Genomic DNA, 13,313 nt, shown 5'->3' on the forward strand with positions numbered 1-13,313 from the left:
TCTTTAAAAACAGGAAACAAATACAGTGTCGTTATTAAGGTTCAGTTATTCGGGTCCTGTAGTTCTAGTTCTAATGCAGCATTTGTTGGGAACTATTTTCAGCAAATTAATAAACATTTGGTGCTCTAGTGAGTATTTATGGAAGTAGTGCGACAGCGTGGCTCATCGACGCATTTATAGTTAAAGTTTGTCGTTATAGTTTTTTATGATTACAGGAAGTTTAAGAAAATCCTGACATGGATCGAGCCTGATTATAAAGGAACAGTAATTATTTTAGCAAGTACTTTGAGAAATATGCGTATTGGCTTGGTGTCAGGAGAAAAAGATCAATACCACTCTCATATCTGTCCGTTCAATATGAAGCTACAGCCAGCAGCAGGTTAGCTTAGCTTAGCTGAGCTTGGAGACTGGAGACAGCATGGCTCCACCAACCAGCACCTCGAAAATTAATTAACATGTTACCTAACATTTGTTTAACTCGTACAAAAATCTGAAGTGTAAGAACACAACGCTGTGGGTCGCTGGGGGTTATATGTTTCGTCTTACAGACAGTGTGGCATTGATTTTCTCATCTAACTCTTGGCATGAAAGCAAATAAGTGCTTTTCCAAATCAACTCCTTCAGCAGGAGTGACCCTCATAGATATGAAACCTGTGAGATTAGGGCCAGGTTCAATTATTCACCTAAATACTCTTAAAATATGCCACAAATCTAATCCATGTCAGGATTTCCTTTAACTTTGAATATCCAACTTGTCAACCAAAAAAGGAAAAATCAGAGTTGGCCTATAAATGGAAAGGCGAGACAGGAATGGGAACATTTAATGTGTCAATCGTGAAACATTATTTTTAAAGTATTGAGATGTAGTTTCTCTTTTCAAGTGTGGTCCAAGTCCTTAAAATAAACATCAGAGAAAAGTCTAAATCCCGGATGAGCGACAGGAAAAACAACCTGACAAATTCCTCAAAGAGTTTTTTTTCTTTGACTGTGACAAAGCAGTAACCTAAAAACAACAAGGATTGCCGACAAAAGCCTCACGCTTTGTGTTTCCGTGAACAGCGCCGTCATGACTCAGTATTTTTCTGTCGGGGTAGTGTCACAGCCAACGCCAAAGGGCCCGGGCCTCTGAGATACAAAGGCCAGAATCAATGGAGCTTTGGAAAAACTGATGGAAAACCACTAGCCGATCGCTGAGCGGGGCGAGGGAAAGAGGAGCCAAACGGCAGGGGCCGGCTGAACATCAACACATCATCACCGTCACCACCACCGGCAGCAGCCGCCGCCGCCGCCACCCCGTCCCCTCTTCTGTCTGATGAGCTAAAAAGCCTCCGGAGCTGCAGCGGCCGAGTCGATATCGCTCTGACTTCCCCGAAACCACTTCCAGGCCCGGAGACGGAGCCAAAACGTACAGCAGATCAAAACAACCACGCACACACATCTCCCTTGCTAATGAGTGTATACCAAAAAAGAAAACGGACACAGGGTTATGGGCAGCTCAGCCTCAACTCAATGGCTTCAAACTGTAAAGTGAAACTGCTATTCACTGCGCAGCAAAGGGAGCGTTCACTCTCAGCCCCTGAAATTTGCATTTTAAAAGCAAACCCGCTTCCTGATTTGGTTGATTTAACAAGGAAAACAAAACTGTCACTCCCAGCTGCATGACAGCAAAGCAGCATGAACTGGAAGAAGGTAGAAGAAAAATCACATTTCATTCCTCTCGGACGCTAATAAATGTTCAAATCCAAACATTAAAAGCCTTTTAACCCTCTGAAGCCCGAGCAGTTTCTGGGCATCACAGTTTTCGCTCATTTTTCATGATAATATAAAAGCCCTGCGCCTCTGTGGAAGCAGCACCATCATGGCGAGAAGTCAGGGAAACTCAACAATGTCTTCAATGTCATAAATCAAACAAAGCATTCCCAGCCTCTTCTCTGCTCGGTGTAAATACAGCCTGCGCTTCTGTTGATTTTCACTGAATCTTTGTCACCTGACTGTTGGTCAACAAGTCATTTCAGGCCTCCCAGCTGTGCCGAGGAGCACAGAATTTAATGTTTTTTAAAGGATCTAGCTAGTGCAAACAGCTCATTTTGACAGAATTGTAAATCAGAGATGTTAAATACAGTGATCTTGATGAGCTATCACTATTTTAAGGTTAGATTTGGAAATAATTTCTATTTTTACAAAAGTTTGGCGATGTTTTAAAGAAAACATGGTCTCTGGTTTGAGGGGTTTTGGGGGTCAAAAGTGGCCAAAATCCTTCAATTTAATCCTTTTGTCGTGAATAGGCTGAACAGAAATGATTAAACCCAACTCTAACACACATAAAATCATCTTTTTATGCCTCATGTTCCATCTTATCAAGCTTCCCGGTTCAAAGTTGTCATGCAAAACCTCAAAAGTGGAACAGCTGATGAAGAGCAGAAACATCTACTCCACTGCAGAAGCATCGCACTAAAATAATGAAAGCTCTTAACTCTATATGGGGAACACGTACTCAGTCCCAGCATGCCCCGATCCCATTTACACAATTAATACTGAATCTGTTGTGCTTCATGAATTTATAAACGAACTCTGCCTCAGCGTGAGAGCACAACAGAGGAGAGAGAGGGGGGGGTAAATTACCTTCTGAAGGCTGTTTGGGTTCAGCTGCGTCTTGTCTATTATCTTAATTGCCACCTGTGGAGAGAGAAGAAAAAAAGCATTGAAACTGAGCGAAATGGGACTGAACAGCAGAGAAGTGTGAAAAGAGGAAGTGGAATATGACACTCAAAACAACAACACACCAGAAGGGACACTGACACTCATTTCATCTTTTTCAATGGGAAAACCATAATTTAAAGACTTTAGAGAGAGCAGTGAGACAGTTTCAGCTTCCTCGAGAAAAGAATTACGGCAAAATGCAACTGCCAAATAACCAACGAGAGAATCAGGGCGGGATCGAGGGGAAAGGCGTCGTTTCGTTAAATGTCGGACGCTGTGTTCAGAGGAAGCTCGCTCTTTCTGTTCATCAATTATGAACAAATCAAACGCTCAGCAGCAGCAAACATCCATTACTGCCAACAAGGTTTAGAGAAATGAACCTGTCAGTACATGGAGCTGGTGGAGCTGCGTTTCCAATACACCTGACACTACAGCCAAGCAGAGCACCACCCAAAAAAAAAACAAAACAGGACCTGTCTGATCAAAGAATGAGAAAACAAGACGACGAATCTGGATGGAAATTCAATGCCAGCTTTTGCTACTTGACAGTTTTCTCACTTCACATTTCCATTGATACAAACGAAGTATTGATAAGTGATTCATGATAAAAACAGGAGCCTGTCACTTCCTGCCAAACTCTCAGAGACGAGCTCAGATGGGGCGATGTGGAAAACCTGCAGTGAAAAGATTCACTCTGTCTGAAGCAGGTGCAAAAAAAACACATTTGATTTTTGCTTGTTTCGTAGCCATGATGCAGAGTGACGGGCTTTAACTGAGGGGGGTCCAACTTATTTACTGAAGAGGAAACTTTAAGCATAGGCGTGGTCAAATCTAATGATCATACCAATGCTGCTGACACTCAGGCTCACATAACCCACACAGTAACACTGACACAAGGCAGGGTGGGTTTTCTGCGGGCTACATGTACTTTAAGTATTATTTTACAGTATTAATATTCCATATTGTGGAAAGATCACACGTGCATGTTTTAATTTACCAACTTTCTTTCATTCCAAAACCACAAGAATATTCTTCACCAGATTTCTAAACTCATCATTACTTTGGCTGTTCAAATCCATGACTTTACCGACACGTGACACGATTCAACCTGATATTGTTGTTTTCTGGATGACTTTCATCAGGTTGAACACCTGAAAACTTCCCTCGGTGTAAAGACAGCCTGTCTGCGTCCGTCTCACCTCTCTGCCGGTGAGGATGTGTCGGGCCAGCTTGACCTTGGCGAAGTTGCCCTTTCCGATGGTTTTGAGCAGCCGGTAGTTGCCGACGTGGGGCTGCTGCGGCTCCTCGGAGCTGCGGGATCGCACGCCGGTCCGGACCGAGCGCGTGCTGATCTCCTGACGCCCATTACTGTGAGACGTGTGCTGCAGAAAAGACATATAATTTTAGACGAGAGCCGGTCGGTGAACCGTTCTCACTGTGAAACATCTACGTGTATCAGCCATGACTCACGTTGACCCGCTGTGACGTACCCACTAAGGCTCTGCAGGAAAAACTACTGATATTTATAGTCCTGCATCCAGACAAGGAAAGTCAGCTTTTCTTCCACCAGCCACAGATGGCTGATAAACTCTTATAAAGATTTTCCAGGCAGTTTCATCATGCAAATATCAGAGCCTCAAAGTAAGAAGAACATGTTTCATTACTTGCAGGGACTTTTTGCCACCTTTCTAATTTTACATTTTTCTTTGGTACTTTTTGACATCAGTTTTAAAAGGTGATAAAATGACAGTTCTGAAGCCAAAGATATTCACTTTTTATCATGTGACACCACAAAAAGCAAATAAATCCTCACATTTAAGAGCTTGGAACAAGTTAATCTTCCAAATTCTGCAGATGAATTTGCTGGTGACTGACTATATAAATCACATGCACTGCAAGCTGCCAAATAAACACACGTTACACTGGTAACAGTTACATGAACTTAAATAATGAAGACAAACACATTTTTTGCTGCTTACAGACGTGTGACCAGTTGATTTTAATTAAAATCAGATTCAGTTTGAGCACTGAAGAGACGTACCCGCTCACTGGCTCCCACACGTTAATGAAAGTCACGTTCGGTTGCAGATAATTGACAACTAAAGTGAAAAAATGTGACCGGTTGAAGAGCAGAAACATGTCCTCAACTCAAGGACATTTTTTGCTTGTTTCAGACATTTCTGCCTGACGTCTTCCTCATTTTCTTGCCTTGTTTTGAACAATAGATGGTTAGCTTTTTAGCAAGTTAGCTGCCAGCCAACCGCGAGCACCACAAACAACCAGAGCAGAACAGAAACTACCCTCTTTTTGCTCATTTGGATTACGTTTTACCATTTTGTTCTCGTGCATATTTTGCTGCATGTAAAGCACCTTTTAGTGCCTCTGTGTTTGAAAGGTTATGTAAAAACCCACTAAATTAAATTTTAATACTTTTAACATGATCAGTCAATGTCATCTTGAGGTGGGCATGCAGACAAAAATGCATCTATAACAGAGCACAGAGCAAAAAATAAGGTAAAGGGTCAATCTATGACAGCAGTCTGGTTCAAATACTGTTACCACACGACTGCTCTGATTTACCAGGATTCATCCCAAGAAACTGCTGAGCTTAGTTCGTAACCACCCAGATCTTGATGCTTCTTGTCTCATGATCGGTTTAAGTAATATTTACACACATTAAATATCTAGCATTTGCTGCGTGGAACATGAGAAACACTGTTTTGATTGTATTGATTACCTTTTTCTCCCTGATAAAGTCTGACAGGGATTTTAACAGAGCTAATGGCTCATTCAGCTGTGAATCAAAATATCTGACATGTTTGTGTTGCTTGAGGCTCTAAAAAAATGCAAAAATAAGTCAAAAGAATATATTCAGTTAACAGAAACTTAACTCGTCAGAGCACACTGAACACTGAGAAAAGCCAACGCAGCCTGAGTTGCAGCTTTCAAGTGCACTCAAAGATTAACTGCTCGGTGCACAAAGAAGTCTGGTGTTGTGACTTTGTGGTGCACAGTTCTGACAACACCAACAGAGGAGGGATTGATTTTTTTTGGGTGTTGTGTCCAAAAGCACCCCTCTGTGTCCCACCAACTAATAAAGAGAAAAAAATCTGATAGATACTCGGTGCGGCCTCAGTATCGACTGACCGACTGATGTCCTCTGCCGCACCCGGCTCGACCCATCCCCTCCTTTCCCCTCCCATCCACAGACCTAACTGACCCCATTCATCCTGCAGACAATGAAAGGGACAATGACGAAGTAGGAAAACTAAAAAGAGTTTAGACTTTCATGCAAAACCAGGATTTTAAAATAAAGCCAGAACTGAGGTCGAACGTGATACTACTTTAGGTTTTCATTCCATGCTGCATCAATGCAACTGAACAGATTTAGAGTGGTCACAGTATGAATTCTGTAAGATATTGTGCAAATATTACAGCTAAAGTCATATTTTATAAAGTCAATTTAGTTACCATTACGTAGGACAAGGTCACAATAAACTACACTGCAGACATAAGAATCTCTACTTGAACTATTTTTGAGAGAACACAGGATATAAAACGCTATAAACCACAATAAGGTCACTTTAAACTCTCTACTAAGCAGCATGCACGCTTTAAGTCACTAAAGGAATATTTTAGGACTTCTACAGTGGAGATAAAAATACCACCAACTAGGATAAGGTCACTGTTGAACACCAAAGACTCAAAGTCTAAAAAAAACACCAGTGGGAACATTTTTTTTTTCTACTTCCACCATATCGTCTGCTAATCATAAAGGACACAGAAGGACCCACGTTAAAAAAAAAAACACCACCTCCATTTTACCCGTTCCCAACTTCCTGTCAGTAAAAGAAGAATCTGTCTGTTGAATTTGATCCTTTCCTTTTCAGCAGTTACTCACAAGGCTGCGGTGTCTCCTGGCTGCCTGGGAGCCCGTCATGTTTGAACAGGAAAACGCTCTGCCCCGCTGATGATGCCCATAGAGATTCCCACAACACCAGATTTTCCCAACTCAGAGCCCAGATAACCACAGAGAACAGAGAGGGAGACAGCAGGAGGGGGGGGGGGGGGGGGCGCACTGATCTCAAGTCAAGCCTGCTACAGACAGGCTCGCCGAGAACCGGAAACCAGACATCATCCTTTCAGATTAAAAGAATTTTTTCTGTGGTTTCTCTGTGTTGGGGACCCAAACATATCAAATTTTACTATAATCTAAATTAATAAAGAATACAACAACAAGGCATTTTTGTTTTTCAGTGAATTGTCTTTTGATCCATTAATAATAAATTCTTATTCCAGTTTTCATTATTGCTTCTACTTGTTTCAAGCCGTCTTTTCTGGCTACTGAGTGTTGGCATTTGCAGCTACTAAAATGGCCTACTTTCCCTGACAAGGATCAATAAAATTTCACTGTGTTTGTATAGGATAAGAGCTATCTCCAGCTGACTCTCTGCTGCAACCTTTATGAGTCATGAGACTCTGATATCGCATGTGGACATTACCAGCAGATACACAGACGGGATATGGGGAGAATAAAGGCGTGTATGGTAAGGATAGAACACGAGGGAGATAAATCTATCTATCTAATCTATACAACCCATTGAATTCAACAGTGGCACAAGATGAAGTACGGGGTTATAGCATGAAGAGAATGTACAAAGCAGCTATAGAGGTTTTAGATCAAGGTGATAAAATATGCATGTATAGTGGCTCACATTGCTTCACTTCCTGTGAATGTTATGTAGCACTGAAACAAGTAGTCGATCGACGGCAAACTAAAGGCTGACAATTCTGATGACCACTGAATCATTTAGATCATTTATCAAGAAAAAATGGCAAACATTTGTTGTTTTACGTCTAAATTGACCCTTTGCCAAGCCCTGCCCTCATCAGTTACTGTTGCTACGCCTGTCAAGATTCCCATTCTGGCACTGCACACATGGAGGTTACTGCGATGACAGTAATATATTTACCTGTGAAATTAATTGTTCGGATGCTAACTGTACAAGAAGTTAGCCCGACTTGCTGAAATGTGCATTAATTCTTCACGTTTGCTCGTCTTTTAGGTTTTTGAAGACTATAAAAAAGATGCCACCATCCAAAATCAAATGTTCTGATTTCCTGTGTTTTATACAACTGTTACTTGAATATCAAAAAAGATTTAAGAATATTTGTCCCACAAAAGGAAAAACAAAAAAAGACATTTATAGATGTCACTTTATGATTTATAAAACTAACCAGAGTTCCTCCCTATAAGCTGAATGTTTAAAATAAGCTAGATGAGATGATAATGAAACAACTGCTGCAGCCCTGATGAAATGAATGGGGGAAAAAAAACTACTGGTTTATTCAGAAAAAATATTTAGTAGCAGTCCTGGTATTCTATTGGGTTTTGGGTTTATTTGTTTGTGTTTTGGCTGTTACCAGAAAAAGTCATTGATTTATCTTTTACACAGTTTTAATTTATGTATTTTAGAAAGCTAAAAACATAATTACAAAAGATTAACTATTCAATAAAACCATTTCATGTCTATATCACGCGTCACAGATTAGTTTAATTTTGAAAATCACAACCGGAAGTTTCGTTGTTGCCACCTTGACAGCCGTCTTTTTAGACAGGATATTCTGTCGGTAACCAGAAGGCGGGACTAATGGTGACCATATTTGGAAGCTGAACGGTTGAAACCCTTGAGTGACAGCTGGCAAAGCCAATAGCGAGCCTGAACAAAACTACTGTTGCCTGCCAGAACCAGCAGCCAAAGTACTGTAGTTTTGTCCGCGGTTAGGCCTAAATATCCTGACTACATCCTAATTACTTACAGTCACATCAAAACATCATTCGCCGATAAAAAATAGAATAACATGTCAATAAATGCCAAAAATAGACATTTAATAAATAACAGGGCGTGTTTGACGTAGAGGATATGCTTGTTTACGATTTACCAACAAAGTGTAACACCCCGTGTGAAACAATTAACGAGTTTTCATGCAGCCCAACAGTGCCCCAAAACGCCAGCAATCAGCCACAATTTCAGCAAGACATCCACGTCCTTCTGGAAGCAATTTAATGATATTTAACAGCATTGACCCAAAGTGCAGCTAGCTAAATATCCCAACAAACAACCCTTTATACTTACACTTTCCGACACCTTCTCGTTGACCGTAGGCAAAGGAGTTTTTGTTGACATCTTTTATTCGTCCTTCTTCCACCAGTCGCCGTCCGATGTCCAAAAATCCAGCAACACCTTCTTCAGTCCGACGGCGGAAAAATGAAATTATTGCTTTGCTTTGCAGCTCTCTCCGGGGGAAACAGTCTCAGCATGGATCGTGACAATTTTCAAACCAGACCGGACGTGTTAGAGTCGAGCACCTGAACTGTTAGGGACCGAAAAAAATCCTCACCAAAGAGCACAATATTCTTGTCTTCAGTATTTACATGGCACGTACACGCCGTTCATGGCCTGTGTTCAAACTCGCCAGGCAAAAGAAATCACTGTCGGTCTGTCCGCTTGGGTTTGAGTCAGTGAAGCTAACTAAACTGACGTTAAGGCGCTGTCGGTCGCCACTTCCAAAAATCGCCCCAGGCTTTTTTTCCACAAGCACAACTCTGTCTAGAAACAAGCCATGGCGTCGAGGGTCACCAGTCGATATTTCTTGGAGGGATTCAAAAGGTTTGGGTGGCCGAAATACTCGCCGTCGACTCGGTTTCTTCCATCTCCGACGGCCCAAAGTGAAGCTGGTCTGTCTGATTTAGGTGGGACCAAAATGGCTACTCAGCGGCTGGGCTGGATTAGGCTGCCTTCACGGACCCCTCCCAGGCTCCGACGTCAGAGCTTTATCATGAGCAGTCCGACAGCCAACGGCTTCATTATCATATCATTTTCTACATCAGTGGTAGAAGGTCTCAGGTCATTTACTTTTGTAAAAGCAGAAATATCATAGACTAAAAATACTCCATTAGATGTAAAAGTCCTGAATTCAAAATATTACTAAAGTAAAAGTACAGAAATATTTTCAGCAAAAAGTAAAAATACTTAGATTTGTGTATACTTGTACTACTCATGCATCTTTATACTTCCTCTCCACTACATCTCAGAAGCAAATATTGTACTTTTTACTCCTCTACATTTGTTGGGCAGCTTTCATTTGTATAGTGCCGTGTGGAGCATAATACTGCATCCTAATCATATTAGCATATCATATTTTTTAATGTGAGAAGTATCTAAGTGTCAAATTAATTCAATTTCTGTCGAGTGACTTTTATCTTTGCAGCTCTCACCATAATCAGTGAACTCTGTGAAGAAATAAATCAAGAAATCCAGAGTAATTTATAGCTGCAGGAGGTGAAATACAGGCAGTCTATTCTTTTATTTATGTTTTAGAGAGGAGTTCATGTACCCTGGACTGGTGAGACCCAATTCTGCAGCTCAGTAATCAATATAGATTAATAAAAAGAGAAAAATCACTTATCTATGTGTTGGACTACATGCATTCATTAATTTGTTGGTGATGCAAACTCGTCGGATTTTGTGTATATTAACATAAAGAGGATGAAATGTAATTTATCCATAAATCAATGAGAGAAAAGAAAAAAGAAATGTGCATGTTGTTGGTAAACGCATTAAATGGACAAATTAATCAACAACAAAAGTGAACTAGAAAAACACACTGGTAAAAAAAAAAAAGCATGAATCAATTAAATATAAGCTGCAAAGCTGAAAATAAATCTTTTTATGAGGTTGTGAAAAGTTCTTGAAGGCAACATTTCATGCTACATGTTAGAGAAGCTGTTATTGATCAGAGTTTGCGTCAGTGTTACTCATCACTAATAGATTTTAGCGATCACTGGTCAGGCCGCTGCTGCAATCTCTTGTCTCAAAATTAGATATTTTCTTTAATAGGTGACTTGCTGCTACTAAAGTCCACTTTACACAACGAGATGACTATTTCAGCAACATTACGTACACACAACATGGTGGCAGAGAGCTGCAGCCGCCACCAAAGACACCAAAGTCTCATTATATTTCTGGATGCTGGTGCAGTTTAATGACATGAGGAGGTGTTAATGTTTTACAGCTGCACACTTACATGAGGAGCGTTTTTCCAGAATCAGAATCAGAATCAGCTTTTTTGTCCAAGTATGTGAACACATAGAAGGAATTTGACTCCGGTTTGAAGTTGCTCAGAACAACTTTCAGGAAGAAAGATCAAACATTTTGCATAAATAGGTGAAACAGTAGATGCTTATGTAGATATATAAAAAGCTACGATGAACAACAACATATGTCTATATACAAGTTAAACAGATTAACTTGTATACTTGTGCAAAGAGTACTGGAATAAATGTTGAATGATTGATGTAATAGATTACTTTCTATAAATGAAGCAGGTGGTTATGTACAGTGAATGTATACATGTCTATATACAGGGTGCTTTAGTTTATATTTGACAATGATGATGATGATGATGATGATGATATGTACATGCTGAAAAATGCATTTCAACTGTAAAATGTAAAATTTATCATTCACAGCTGATTCTGATATTTCTTAGGCTGGATTGGAGGGTTTATTCTCCACCCGAATTAAATATCCGTCACCAGACCATCAAATAAGTGGACAGAATTGATAGAATGTAATCATTAAAAAGCAAAATTAATCAATTAAAGGTGGACTTTTGTGATTTTTATCAAATAAAGTCAGATTTATTGAGTTTTTTCTGATGGCTTTCCTCTGAAATTCTTCACAGTGAGTTTAAATTACGATGCACTCAAACTACAATAATTGCCGCATGAGCTGAGATTCATTTGAAGCTCCGAATATGCAGAACACCAGCTGCCAGGTTTGTTGCGTTGAACGGTTAGTTTAATATTTCCGACAGCATGTGAACGCAGCGTCAGTGTGTCCAGCTTAACGGGTAGCGGAAGTGAGGAAACCGGCTGACCTCAGTCCCATTGGTCCAGAGAGGAGCGTCATCAGTCAGGAGGAAAACAGCGTTTATGTTCGTACTTTGACAAAGACGAAGTTACATTTATTATTATTATTATTGTTCATTTTTTAAAATAAACTGAAACACTGTGGTGTCTGACAGTCTACTTGAGTAGACATTTTAAGTGCTTGTACTCAACTTAAGTATTTCCTTCTCTTGCCACTTGATACTTGTACTCTCAGAGAAGTTTCTACTTTAGTTACAATAGAAAACTTTTGCCCACAAAACATTCTGAGAGCTTTTAAAATCTGATGTTTAGTTATAAATTAAACTACCCAACAGTTTATACAAGCATGGCTGAATTGATTAGCTGATGAACTCATTAGTCAATTGACAGAAAACTATTTTAATAATAATTTGAGACATTTAGTAAAAACATTTGATGTTTCAGCTTCTCAGATGTTTGATTTGCTGCTTTTCCTTTGAATGATTTGAATGTGTTTTTCATAATGTGGAGCTTTGGACTAAACAAACACTGTGAAGGCGTCACTTCGGCCTCATACTCACATTTCTCACTATTTTCACAATGTTTCCAAACCAACCAATCAATCGATTGATGGAGAAAATAACCAGCAGATTGATCCAGAATTAAAAGAATCATCGGTTGCAGTCTGATGCAAAACAGTTGAAAATGAACCTCAAGCAACTCCAACAGTAAAATCCTTGGCGACACTCTTCTCATGTTTTTAATGCAGGACTTCAACTAGCAACAGAGTATTTTTACATTGTGGTATTCGTACTTTTACTTACTTGAAGGACGTGAACGCTCCTCCAGCACTGCTTCCACCTTTTCACATTAGTAAAGCTTGTGTTAGCAGCACACTCACATTTTACCCGATAGTTTTAGTTTGTATCCACACAAATTAAAATCCATATTAACTCTCATTGACTCATGACTTAGAATTCAAGTGTTTTTCTAAAAATCCCAAATTCATCTCAGACCATTGTCACTCATCACCAATACTTTGTCCTGTTTGAGCCTTTCCTGTCTCAGCTGTTTCCTGTTGTGCCGCCTCTCCTGTAATATGACCAGACATTTACCAATTCTGACACTTCGTGATATGACCTGCAGGAACTTTCCAGCTGTTTTTACTGAGCTACACTACAAAAGATTAAGCAGGTGGATGTAAAACCTTCAGGTCTTCAGAACCACAGATCGATCAGTCACATCCCGTTTCAGTGAAAATAACTGACTGGCTATTCAAATAATCCTTCGATTCCTGCAGATTTCAAATATGGCTGCAACTGCAATGTGATTATTTTCCTCTACAATAAGTTCATGTAATGTCAGAAATAGTGAAAAAAAAAAAGAGCCATCGCCACATTTTGAACAGGGCAGAACTGGTTCATGTTAGTACGACAGAAGACACAGAAGAAATCAAATGTTTCAGAGGTTGGAAGCAAACTTTCTGTCTGTTGACTAATTATTTCAGATCTAATTAGTAAGACAAACACAGAGACTTCTGCAGGCCAGAGGTTCAGACAGTAAAACCAGCTCGTCTCTTCACGCATCATCACACATAAACGATCAAGTGTGGTGGATAGCAAAACATTCATTCTTTATTGACTGGAAAAATACAGGGACCAGAAAAAAAAAAAAGAAAGAAAAAAAAAAAAAAAAAAAA

The 13,313-nt window shown here is 39.9% G+C and overlaps 1 protein-coding gene across 11 annotated transcripts in view; it reads right to left on the bottom strand.

Annotated features, from left to right (window-relative positions):
• The window catches only part of mark3a (MAP/microtubule affinity-regulating kinase 3a), a 53,303-nt gene extending 43,843 nt beyond the window's left edge, over positions 1–9,460 (bottom strand). For all 11 annotated transcript variants that reach the window (XM_041954427.1, XM_041954419.1, XM_041954426.1 and 8 more), the window contains exons 1-3: positions 8,838–9,460; positions 3,900–4,082; positions 2,623–2,676 (exon numbers count right to left, since the gene is read on the bottom strand). In XM_041954427.1, coding sequence (XP_041810361.1) covers positions 2,623–2,676; positions 3,900–4,082; positions 8,838–8,888 — 288 coding nt within the window. In that variant the 5' untranslated portion in view covers positions 8,889–9,460. The remainder of the gene's footprint in view (positions 1–2,622; positions 2,677–3,899; positions 4,083–8,837) is intronic.
• Between the last annotated feature and the right edge of the window lie 3,853 nt (positions 9,461–13,313).

Source organism: Chelmon rostratus, chromosome 15, assembly GCF_017976325.1.
Source record: "Chelmon rostratus isolate fCheRos1 chromosome 15, fCheRos1.pri, whole genome shotgun sequence".
NCBI classification, from domain to species: Eukaryota; Metazoa; Chordata; class Actinopteri; order Chaetodontiformes; family Chaetodontidae; genus Chelmon; species Chelmon rostratus.